This window comes from Gracilinanus agilis, chromosome 6 (genome assembly GCF_016433145.1).
Source record: "Gracilinanus agilis isolate LMUSP501 chromosome 6, AgileGrace, whole genome shotgun sequence".
NCBI classification, from domain to species: Eukaryota; Metazoa; Chordata; class Mammalia; order Didelphimorphia; family Didelphidae; genus Gracilinanus; species Gracilinanus agilis.
The window spans coordinates 216,567,104-216,580,128 of NC_058135.1; the positions used below are offsets into that span (position 1 = coordinate 216,567,104).

At 41.2% G+C, this 13,025-nt stretch overlaps 1 protein-coding gene across 2 annotated transcripts in view; it reads left to right on the top strand.

Moving 5' to 3' along the window:
• Window positions 1-4,587: 4,587 nt before the first annotated feature.
• HTRA3 (HtrA serine peptidase 3) overlaps window positions 4,588-13,025 on the top strand; it is a 51,551-nt gene continuing 43,113 nt past the window's right edge. For both annotated transcript variants that reach the window (XM_044680272.1, XM_044680271.1), the window contains exon 1: window positions 4,588-5,453. In XM_044680272.1, coding sequence (XP_044536207.1) covers window positions 5,039-5,453 — 415 coding nt within the window. In that variant the 5' untranslated portion in view covers window positions 4,588-5,038. The remainder of the gene's footprint in view (window positions 5,454-13,025) is intronic.

Consider the following 13,025-nt stretch of genomic DNA (forward strand, 5'->3'; position numbering starts at 1 on the left):
ACCCACATTCAGAGGAAAAACAGTAGGAGTGGAAACACAGAAGAAAAGCAACTACTTGAACACATGGGTTGAGGCGGTCATGATTGGGGATGTAGACTTGAAACTACCACACCAATGCAACTATCAACAATTTGGAACTAGGTCTTGATCAATGACACATGTTAAAACCAGTGGAAATGTGCACCGGCTATGGAGGGGAGGGGGTTTGAAGGAAAAGTAAGAACATGAATCAGGTAACCATGATAACTTTTCTAAAAAATAAAAATTATTTTAAAAAAAAGCATAACCTTAAGCCTTTTGGCCATCTTCGTTGCTGTCCTCTGGACTCCTCCACAGCTTATCTATCGCTGTTCTTCAGGAGCTCAGAAACTGACCATCATAGTCCAGATATGTCCCGATCAAGGCAGAGTTCAGAAGAACCAATTACTAGTTTTGTAGCCCTGGATACTACGGTTCTCTTGATGCACCCTAAGATTGAATGAATTTTCTTGGACGATGAATCACAATACTGACTCATGGTAAAACTTGCAGTTACTTTATTTGAAGTAATTTTTGGCTGTTTAAAAAAAATAATAATTCTTGCCTCAATCAAAAATTTCTTACCTCTACAGAAAAGAAAAACCATTGGCATCGAAGATAGAAGATATTGGTTTGAATCTCTACTTTTAATATAAATTACTTTTTAAAAAATACACAGACTGTATTATTATGAGCAAATCATTTAGGTTTTCTGATTCTTAATTTCTCCATCTGTGAAATGAGTAAAACAATAATAGAAAACTCTTTCGAATAAGGCTATTGTCCCCAAAATACCATAGAAACGTGAGGTATTATTAATGTATCAGAGACTCATTTGATATTTACATTTTTATTATGCTTTAACATTTATAAAGGACTTTGGGAATAGAAGCCCTGTGAAAAAGGCCATAGAAGGGTTTTTTACTTAAATAATAACACATTTCTACAGAGCATTAAGATTTCCACCAGTACTTCTCTTTCAATAGGCCTATGGCATAAGTAATATTATTCTCTTTTTTACATGAAAGATTATACATGTACACTAAGTATCAGAGGCAAGATTTGAACTCACATGGCTCTTTAGGCCGGCTCTCTTTCACTATTCCAGGCTGTTTCTCTATTACCATTTTGTAGATGTCTTAATGGAAAGATTCACAGAGGATATGTTATTTGCCCAAGGTCAAAAAGCTATTAGGAATCAGAACCAAGATTCAAACCCAGATCTCTGGATTCCAGGTCTTTTGTCTTTCCCAACACACTCCCCTAAGCTATGAAGGCAGTTCAGACAAACTTAGAATCTTATGGAGACAAAAAGATATTTTAGTGAACCCTGACTTTACTGAAATGGCCCATGGAAATAATTTCCTATGCCCGAGACCTTGGATTTGGGATCTCTCTGGAAAAAAGGAAGGTAAACAATTAAACAGCTCATCTGCTTTTTCTTCTTGGCTAAATTTTGCCAAGAGTATGATGGCCATGATTCTTACTAGGACTGGACCACTGGCAACATTTTCTTTCCACCCATCCTTGTTCTTTAGTATGGTTGACTCCTTTGGTAAGTGGGAGGGAGACAGACAGACAGGTAGAGAGACAGAATCAGAGAGAGAGAGAGAACATGCCCACTCTTTCAATGACCTTCTAATCCCTTCTCCATTTGCCTGGCTTGGTAAAATGTTCAGCATCCACATTTGCTTAGAGCAGGAGAAACTAGGCTGGACTTGGAGTGAAGAAAACCTTCAGTGGAATAGTGTTTGACATTTACTCTGGCTGTATGACTGTTTGCTTACTTGTCTGAGATATTTTTCTCAGAAAGAATAATAATCCCTATACTATACACCTGCTTATTTAGAGTATATAATATGTGCCAGTTTACATATTATATATTAGAGAAATAACCTATTTGTAAACTTTAAAATGCTAAGTAAAGCCAAATTGTTATAATTATCATTATTTCCATTGAGGACAAGGAAAATACTCTCAGTAGGGCCTGAGCTTCAAGTCCAATCACTTTCTTTTTTTTTCTTTTTAAAACTCTTACCTTCTATCTTAGAATTAATATCCGTTTCAATGCAAAAGAGCAGAACTTAGAGAACATTACATAGAGCAAGTTGGAAGACTAACTCGTGTATGTCTACCTTCAGAGAAGGAATTGATAAATAGAAACAAGCCAGACATGATTTTATATATACATATATCTTTTTTAAAAAAAAACCCTTACCTTCCATCTTCGGTTCCAAGGTAAAGGAACATTAAGGGCTAGGCAATAAGGGATAATTGTCCAGGATCAATCACACAGCTAGTAAGTGTCTGAGGCCAGATAGAAGCCAGCACTTCTCATTTCTAGGTCTGATCCTCAATTCACCAAGCCACATGGCTGCCCCTAGTCCAAGCACTTTATCCCCTGCATACCACTGAGACTCAAAATCTGTTTTAAGAGATCTCAGAGAGAGCCTAACCGAAATCATAGCTGAACACAAATCCCTTCTCCAACACAGAAGCTTTTTATCTTTGTAACACCCCTGTGAGGTAGGTACTCTTATTATTCTAATTTTAAAGATGAGGAAATTATAGGCTGAGAGAGTTAAATAACTTGCTCAGTGTCACACAGCTGATGAGCATCTAGTTCAGAATTTTAATTGGGGTCTTCTTGACACCAGCTTAAGCTCTGTATCTATTATATGCCACCTAGAAACCTTTTGTTTGTTGTTATTCAGTTGTTTCAGTTCTGTCCTACTCTACATGACCCTATTTTGAGGATTTCTTTGCAAAGATACTGGAATGAATTGTCATTTCCTTCTCTAACTCATTGTACAGATGAGAAAACTGAGGCCAATAGGGTTAAATGATTTGCCCAGGGTCACATAGCTAAGAAGTATCTGAGACTAGATTTGAACTCAGGAAGATGAGTCTTCCTGACTTTGAGCCCTGGACTCTATCTACTGTGCCACTGAGCTGCCCCAAGTTGCTTCTATAATAGCTCATAAAAGTGGTCACCAAATATTTTACTGTCCACAGGTACCAAGTAAGGAAGGGGGGATCTCTCTACTTAGAGGCTAAATTTTCCTAGTCTTTGAACCATCCTCAGATGACATGGTTTCAATGATATGCTCAATTTTATTGATGTCATTTCAATTCGATAATTATTTGTTGATTTTAAACGTTTGCTTTTTGTCTTAGTAACAACTCTAAGACAGAAAGGCAAAGGCTAGGCAATAACTGGGCTTCAACTCTGGCCTCAGACTGTTAGGAAGTGTTTGAGGCCAGATTTGAACCTGAGTCCAGGTCTGGCTTTCTATCCATTAAGCCACCTAGCTGCCCCTAGATAAATATTCCCAGCAAGACACCTTGCTCCACACAAGATATAGAAATACAAAACCTGTTCTCACTAAAACAAATCATTTCTAAGGTGGTGGAATGGAAAGAGCATTGGCCTGGAGTCAAGAAGACCTGAGTTCAAATCTATATCCATAGACTTACTAGCTATGTAAGGCTAGCCTCTCAGCCTCAGTTTCCTCATCTGTAAAAAGAAGAGAACAGACCCTACTTTCCCAGGGATGTGGTCAGGATAAAATATCTGTAAATATCTTTGTAAACCTTAAAACTATTTAAATGCCAGTGATTCTTTTTATTTCTAAGGATCATTCCTACACTAAATCCTAGAATCCTTACATTTCTTTATTCCTTGTCCCTATAGCATTTTATTTACAAAATTGTAATTTTTATGTGGACTATTTTTTATCCATATGTATATATCTACTTTTAATGCCCTACACAACTTACACAGGGTCCATGCCGGCTGTCCTACTCGAATGCCAGAGGAGATGGGTGTGGGGCTTGGACGATGAAGGGGAGGAAGTAAAATAAGGATAGAGAATGGGATTGGGGATGAAGAAGATGAAGAAGAGGCAGAAGAAAAGAGGAAGAAAATGGAGGGGGAAAGGGAGAACCAAGACAGTTTTAAGAGTTCAGACAGGGAAAGAAGAGGGAAGATGAACAGGAAAGGAATAGGAGAGCCAGAGAGGGAGGGAAAAGAAGAGGATAAATAGAGAACAGAGGTGAAGGCGGACAGACTAGGTGGGGAGAAGAGAAAGGGGAAAGCTGAAGGCAAAGGAATGGGGGAAACGCTGTAGTTAGGAGAGAAAAAGGAGGAGGGAGAAGAACTGGAATGGGAGAAGAGGAGCTTGTGGAGGAGGTGGGGTCTGGCCTGGGGGCTGGGCGCGCAGCTGGCCTCAGACACCGCCTCCTAGCTAGACAGCTGCAACTGGCCCAAAGGCACAGCCCACATACATACCTCTTTGCGCTGGAGCTCAGGCTCCCCCAACCCTGCCTCCTCCCTGGGCAAGACTATCTCTCCTCCTCAGTTAATCCCTGGCTGCCTCGTTAAAGCTAGGCAGCCAGACTTGGGGAGTCCTCTCCACCCTCTCCCACAAACTCCCCACCCCCACCCCGCCCCTTCTGGTGAAGAGACCAGGGTGTGTATTGAGGGGTGGAGCATCGTATGCCTGGCTCGGCTTTAAAATCGGGCTCCGCGCTCCCTGGCCTGCAGAGCCAGAGTAGAAGCCTCTGTGTTTGCTTTTCCCGAAGCCTAAGGGGTTCTCTGTGCATCTTGCATGTTCCTAGAGAACTCTCTTGCCTGGGTCTCATTTGAACTGAGCTCTCGATACCTGCAGCTTCAAACTTTAGGAGCTTACTTCCTCCCCCTCTCCCCCACCTTTGCTTGGCTGCCTAGAGGCTAGTGCTCCATACATTGGGGGCCCCAGAACCCTCTGGGGGGAGAGAGAAGTAAGCCCAGTTTCTCAGGGCAGCTTTCGCTGGCTTTGGCTCAACAGGCTTTTCAGTAAGCCCCATTTGCCTTCTTCCCTCGGGCCTGTCTGCGCTTCTTCGGTGGGTGCCTCAGGCCAGGGTGACTGGGGTCTGCTTTTGTTTCTCAGCTATCCCACCGCCATTCTGCAAGGGTCTTTTAAAACCTTGGTTCCAGCTGCAGCATTTGAGCCTGAGGCTAAGTGGAAAGGGGTCGGCCATGCTCCCCACTACCTTTCTGCTGTGCGCCCTGGGGTTGTTGGCACTATTGCACCTCTGCCCAGCAGAGCCTCTGGCATGTCCCCCGCGCTGTGATGTCTCCAAATGCCCCAGTCCCAGCTGCCCCGGAGGCTATGTGCCCGACCGCTGTAACTGCTGCCTGGTGTGCGCAGCGGCGGAGGGTGATGCTTGCGGCCGAAAGGACGACCCCCCGTGTGGAGACAGCTTGGAGTGTGGCCACCCGGCCGGCAAGCGCTTCGCCAAGGGGGTCTGCCAGTGCAAACTGACCTACCAGGTGTGTGGCAGCGATGGGCGGACCTACGACAATGTGTGCCGGCTGAAGGCTGCCAGCCGCAAAGCCCTGCAACAAGGGCTGCCCGCTGTCATTCAGATCCAGAAGGGTGCCTGTGAATCGGGTAAGAGGAGCATGGGCCAGCTTTGCGCTGCTGGCGGGGGAGGTGGGGGGCAAGTCAGGAATCAGAGAGGTCTAGCCTGAAAGAGCTGGTACATAGAATGGCGGAGCTTGAAGGGACCTTAGAAGTAAGCAGCGAATCGGCCCCTCACATTTTCTCTGACTGTCCCCATGCCTAGAAAGCTCTCCCTCCTCTTTTTTACCTATGGACCTCTCTGGCTTTTTTTTTTTTTTTTTTAAGTCCCAGCTAAAATCCCATCTTCTACAGGAAACTTTTCCCAGCCACTTAATTCTAGTGCCTGCCCTCCCTGCTTTTCCTTTTTATCCTGTATATTATTTCTTTGTATATATACTTGTTTTTAGTCTAAATTGTAGGCTCCTTGAGAGTAGCGAATGTCTTTTGCTTCTTTTTGTATCCCAAGGCCTTCTCATAGTGCCCCCACGTTTGTTGTTGCTCAGTACTTTTTCAGTATATACTGGATGACTCTTAGTAACCCCATTTGGGGTTTTCTTGGCAAAGATACTGGTGTGGTTTGTCATTTCCTTCTCCAGCTCCTTTTACAGATGAGTACACTGAGGCAAACAGAATTAAGTGACTTGTCCAGGGTCACATAGCTCCTAAGTGTCTGAGGCCAGACTTGACTTAGGAAGATGAATCTTCCTGACTCTAGGCTCTGCACTCTATCCACTGTGCCACCTAGCTGTTCATGGTACCCTCTATGTGCCTGGCATTTATTTCATTTCTTGATTGAAATAGACTGAAAATTATCATATCTGGGAAAAGCCCTAGAATGTCATAGTGAGAATGGAATTTAGAATTTAGAAGTCAAAATATCAGAGCTGGAAGAGACCTTGGAATTTAGAACCTAGAATGTCAGATCTGGGAGGAACTTTATGACTTAGAATGTCAAAGCTAGAATTTAAAAAATCAAAGAAGTGGCAGTCTTGGAAAGGCTTCAAAGGGTGCCTTGTCTAATTCATTCATAAACCAGAATTCCCCTTACTATATCCTCAAAAGTGGACATCTAGTCTTTGCTTAAAGGGTTCTAAGAAGTAAGAAGAAATCTACTACTTCCCCTGTGCTGCCCATTCCACTTTTTGATAGCTTTAAGTTGTTCAGCCATTTCAGTCCATTTCTGACTCTTTATGACCCATTTAGGATTTTCTGCTATTTCCTTCTTCAGTGATTTAGACAAACAGAAGTTAAGCCCAGGGTCACACTGCTATGAAGTGTTTGATGTCATATTTGAACTCAGATCTTCTTAACTCTAGGCTCAGGGCTCCATCCACTGAATCACCTAGTTTCCTCCAGATAGCTCTAAAAGGGATTTCAAAAAACATAAAATGTTAGACCTAGACTTAGAACGTGAACCCAAATGAGAACAGGACTAGAAAGGACCTTTGAGATGATCTTTTAAAGATAAGAGAACTGAGGTTCAAAGTGGAGAGGTGACCCCAATACACACATTTCCACCAGTAGAAATCTTACCCATATTTTAGGGCCCAGAGAGCTAGTAGGGAAGCAGGGATTGGAAAACTATCACCTGGTTCCTTGTCCAGGGATGTTTTTGATGCTGCTTCTCAGTTTACAAATGTGCTCTGGTTAGGACGCTGACAACAAAGAGGAATGAACTAGAGTAGGCTGCTCCAGAACTGGGGACAGAGCCAAGGACTCAGTGATGGCTAGCCAGGAACACTCAACTGCAGTGTCCAATAGCCTAGGAAAGGCTTAACAAAAGGACAATTAAGATTTCAGAGTTATATATAGCTGGAAGGAACATTAAAGTTTCTCTAAAGATGACATCTCAGTTTACACATGAGGAAACTGAGTTTCATAGGAGTTAAATGACTTGCCCATGGTCATGCAATCAGTGCAATGGAAAGTACAATTGAATAAAATTTAAAAGCCCAGAGTTCTAATCTTACCTCTGCCAGCAATTTGTTGTGTGACCCAGGATGAGTTTTCCAAAATTTAGTTTTTTTCTGTAAAATGAAAAATTATACTTAATATATTATTAAGCCTCCTCTTCCAGATTCACCATTCACTGATTCACCTCCCTTTCCCCTCTGCTCCTCTCATTCAATTTTTTTCCTAAACTTCCCTTCTCTCACAGTTTTACATTCCTTCTTTCGCGGTGTTAATAAGTTCTAATAATCCCTGATGTGTTGGGGAGAAAATGCATTAACCTTCCTAGATAGCCCAGTTAAGATGTTCTACCACTTACAGAATATGTTTGCACGACCAAATTCTTGATTTTTCTGAACCTCAGCTTCCCCATCTGTAAAATGAGAATAATGAACCTTCATAATCTACTTTCCAGGTTCTTTGTGAGAAAAGTATTTTATAAACTGCAAAGCACTATAGGAAAATGAAATTATCATAATTTTATCATGAAAGGCAAGAGTAGTATAATGGATAGAGTGTTGGACTTGAATTTGATAAGACCTGAGCTTAAATCTTACCTCTGTTATTTGGGTGACCCTAAGTAAGTCACTTCATTTCTCAGTGTTCTAGGCTATTCTCTGACACTCTTAAATTATAGATTTTGATTGGCACTGGTGGAGAGAGTTCACCCCCCAGGAAGTTCTCTATAAAAAATTTTATTTAATCACAACTTTCATTTTTATTTTTCTTTAAAAAACAAAACACAACCCAAACTCCCATCTAATAGTTCAGTGCTCCAAACATTTAACATTTTAAAATCCTTGCTTTGCAAGATCTTTCTTCATTCATATTTTCCATATCAGTCTGATTTTGTCCTCCCCTCTAATTTGTAGGGGGAGACATTTTAAGGGCTGAAAGATCTCAGCATCATTCAGTCATGTAGTATAAGGGGCTGCTCTTTCAGCTTTTTAAAGTGTCTAATTGAACTGAACTGAATTATGAATAGAGCTGGTTCTGAGTGGAACCTATCCAGTAGGTTGTCTGGAATATTCATCATGACTTCCAGTGAGGAAATATATGAGTAGTGAGAAAAGCATCACCTGGGGAATCAGAAGACATCTGAGTTCTAGACCTGGTTCAATTTCTTCTGTTTGACTTTGGGAAAGTAACTTTGGGTCTCAGTTTCCCAACTTGTACAATGAAGGGAGCAGACTAGATAATTTCTAGAGTTTCTTTCGGTCATAAATCCTGAGACCCTATGAAATGTTTGCTTTTCAATTGATCACTGATGCTATGTTGTAGGATCATAGATTTTTTTTAAACTGGAAGGAACTTAGAGATCATTAATCCAATTCCTTCACTTTACAGATGAGGAAACTGAGGCTTGAGGTGGTGAACTCACTTACCTAATGTCACATGGTAACTGAGTAAAAGAGTTGGGATTTATACCCAGGTCCTCTAATCTCAATCCAGGACTCTTGCCATAGTCCCACATTGTCTCCCTTTCCATTCATCATAAATTGTCCCATTTTTCTCTGATGCTGGATATTCTCAAAGATGACTAAAATGCCTTGATGGTTCTAGTTCCATATTCAATAGGAAATTACTTTAAAGATCATCATATACAAGATGATCATATCTTTATGAAGGCTTTAGTAGCTCCCAGTGATATCATACCTCACAATTCAATTTCATCCATAATCTCAGGGGATCCTCATAAAAACTATGAGTTATTTCTTACAAGGAGGATTTCTCCTACTTTGCAGAGGAAAAAACAAATGTTTGGATTGCTAAAGTGACTTGTTCAAAGTAACAAAACTTGGACTCCAGACCAGGTATTCTGAGCTCAGGTCTAGCTAATGTTATTTCTAAGACACAAGAGACCAGTTATGGAATCTGGTCCATCTTGAATCCTATACAATGAAGTTTGATTATTGGAATTATCAAAAGGATATTGACATTGCTGGAAGCCATAATGGCATAGTGGAAAGGATAGTGGCTTTGGAATCAAGGGAGATACTTGGATTTGAATCAGGGCTCTGCCACTAACGGGCTGTGTGACCTTGGGTAAGTCATTTCTCTTGACCTTTCTGGACTGGTATACTCTTCTTTAAAATAAGAATAACAACTCCATTCTACACAGTATTGTCATTAGAATCAAGTGAGGTCATGTACAAAAAAAAACACTTGGAGAAGTGTATATAAATATAGACTTTTTTCACTGCTTCCGATTTTATTAATGAATCAATAAATAGACATTCATTAAGCACTTACTATGTGCCAGATATTGCACTAAGCACTGAGGATACTAAAAGAGTGAAAAGAAAGTCCCTAACCTTAAGGAGCTTACAATCTTGGAGGAGAGGACTAGCAAACAAATATAGCCAAAACAAAGTGCATACCAGATAAATCATTAACAGAGGGAAGGTACTGAAATAATAGAAGATGGGGAAGGCTTCCTGGAGAAGGAAGGATTTTAGTTAGGACTTAAAGGAAGCCAGGGAGGTCAGTAGTCATAGCAAAGGAGGGAGAATATCTGGGCATGGGGACAGACATAAAGAATGCCCAGAACCAAGAAATGGAGGGTCTTGTTCACAGAATGGCAGGAGGACAATATCACTGGACTGAAGAACACTGATCCTCAGTTAGATCAGATGATCTCCATGCTAGATGTGATTTACAGTGGGAATGGGGTCCCTTATTCTTACAACTCAGGGTGTTGTGGAGAAATCCTCTACAATTACTTTCCATGGGAATTCTTGGCAAAACTAGGTTGGTAGCTCTTTCAGACTGGGGGCAGGCGGAGAGCTGACATCAGAAAACAAAACTGACTGTTCTGATCTCCCAAAACCAGAGTAGAGATCACCTAGGTCTTTCTACAGGTATCTAGTTGTATATCCCAAACTTATCAGGTACTATCTGAAATGAGATTGCATGTGGCCTCCCCTTCAATATATGCTTATCTTTCCATACTACTCTCTGTCACAGATTCAACAGGCAACTACCTGGGTGTAATTGCTCTTTTCTAATTATATTCTTCAACTTCATCTCTAAAAGCCCTTCACACTAAATGAACAACACAAGCAACAACAATAACCTCCTCCTCCTCAAACACACACACACACACACACACACACACACACACACACACACATTGCCAAATCCAAACTATGAGGGTCAGCTTCGTCAAACTCAGAGAACAGAGTGCTGGACTTGGAATTAGGGAAACCCAAATTCAAATCCTACCTCAAGATATTTACTTAGCTGGGTGAACCTGAAGAAGTCATTGGGTAAGTCAAAAAGGGATCAAATGAGACAATTTATGTCAAATGCTTTGCAAAATTTAAAGCACTATATTAATGCCAACTATTATTATTATTATATTATTATCAATTGTTACAGTTCTCCATGTTGGAATGAAATCCTATATTTTAGGGACCAGCTCAAGAACCTTTTCTCCTATGAAGTCTTTGAAGATTACTAGATTACTTATTACCAGCCCCAAATATCTCCCACCCCCATGCTCCCTTAGCATTTTGTTTATATCTTCTTTTTCATCTTTGTGTCCTATGGGAAAGTCAGCCTGCTGTGATCGAATGAACAAAGGACTTCGAGTCAGAAATCACCTGCCAACCATAGACCTCAGTTTCCTTATCTGTAAAATGAGAGACTTGGTCCAGATGACCTCTGACATCCTTCTAGATCCTTTAATTCGAGTACCTGTCATGATAAAATACCACTCTAGCCCATTCATTGCCATCCTTCCTTCTTATAGGTTAACCTGTGAGCCATGATTACCTCCTTAGAGTTATGCGGCCACTTTAGTCACCAGTCTCAAAAGATGTGACTGAATATGATAAAAGGCCTTTTCAGGGACCTATTTTACCACTCAGGATACTTGGTTTTACTCAAAGCTTGGGCCTGGTTAGAAAGGATTTCTAACCAAATCTTTTGCCACACTTTATAAAGTGTTCAGGAAGAAATAGCAACAATAACCGCATTTATGAAGACAGGCCAAAAGTTCCCTGGGTGCTTTCCAGCTCACAAAAGGCAACTGATTTGTCTGTGTGTGTGTTTTTTTTATGTCTTTTTCATATCAAATGACATGAGCACCAAATCTTGCAGTTATGATACATTCTGGACATCTCAATCAAATTGAGGCCAGAGTATGTCAATAATTTAGCATCACACACTTAAGGCATCTTAAAATGAAGAATTTATCTCTCCAGTATTAGCATGCCTATGACAAGCAGGTTTTGACAGCTCTTTCAGCTTTATTTAAATGTTTGGAGTATCATTTTTAATCCTTTTTGCAGCTTTCTGGGTTGTCTGAAGCCTGGAATTTAGCATCTGGAATAATCATACAGATTGTGCATGCATGAGTGTGAGTGTGAATGTGAGTGTGTGAGTGTGTATGTGTGTGTGCATGTGTGTGTTTATTCTTTCTCCAGAAAACCATAGTTCAGATATAACATCTGGTTTTCACAGAGGACTCATATTTGCTGCAGCCTCACAGCTGGATTGACAGGCATAGGGAAGCCAAGAGTCTTGGCCAAGGTGGAGTGAGCCAGGAACTCCACCATTTAGGATGTTTAAAGACCAGAACATTTGACATCTGTAGCTATTGCTTCTCAAACACAAGCTTTTCAATACTCTCCTGGCCTCTGCTGTTTCCGACCAAAGGCCATATGGCTGTTAGAAAGTTGACTCTCTAAGCTCCAATAAAGAATGCAAGTTGAAAGGAGTAAATAAGCAAGTGTTCCAGTGAATCAGGTGGGAGTTTATAGCAGATGAACTTTTGAGTGATCCTTAGGGGTACTTCTCTTCCTTTTGGCCAAAGATACAGCACTTAAAGGGAAGAAAATTTGGCCTTTGGTGGGTCAGTAACATGAGTATTAAGGTTCATAGAATTTTGGAGCTGGAAAGAATCTCAGAAGCCATCTAATCCAACCTTTTAATTTGCAGATGGGCTCACTGTCTCAGGGAGGATAGATAACTTGCTCAAGGTTACATAAGAAATAAGCTTCAAGGGACCTCATGAACCATCCTCTTCTCCCCAACCTTTATATGTAGATCTTCCCTATAATATCCACAGACATCTCTAAAGGCTTGAGAAATACAGAATAAGTATAATCCTCAATTACGTGGCAGCCCTTCAGATATTTGAAGGTAGAGAACATATCACTGCTAATCCTCTACAGGCTGAACATCCTCAGTTCCTTCAAATGGTGTTCGAAAGGGTGAGGTTTTAGGTATCTGATCAGCCCTGGTCATACACCTCTGAACATGATTGAACTTGTCAATGCCCTTTCTGAAATGTGGGACCTGGAACTGGACACTATACTCCAAATAGGATCAAAAGCCCAAAGCCAGATCAAAAGACCAAAGTATTTTCTGGCCCTTCTCACTCAGGATGTTGTTCAAGCAATCTAGTTATATCTTCTTCATACTGGACTTATATGTGGACCCAACTGCAGTACCATACCTTCATTAAAATATATAATTAGGGGGGCAGCTGGGTAGCTCAGTGGATTGAGAGTCAGGCCTAGAGACGGGAGGTCCTAGGTTCAAATCTGACCTCAGACACTTCCCAGCTGTGTGACCCTAGGCAAGTCACTTGACCCCCATTGCCTACCCTTACCACTCTTCTGCCTTGGAGCCAATACACAGTATTGACTCCAAGACGGAAGG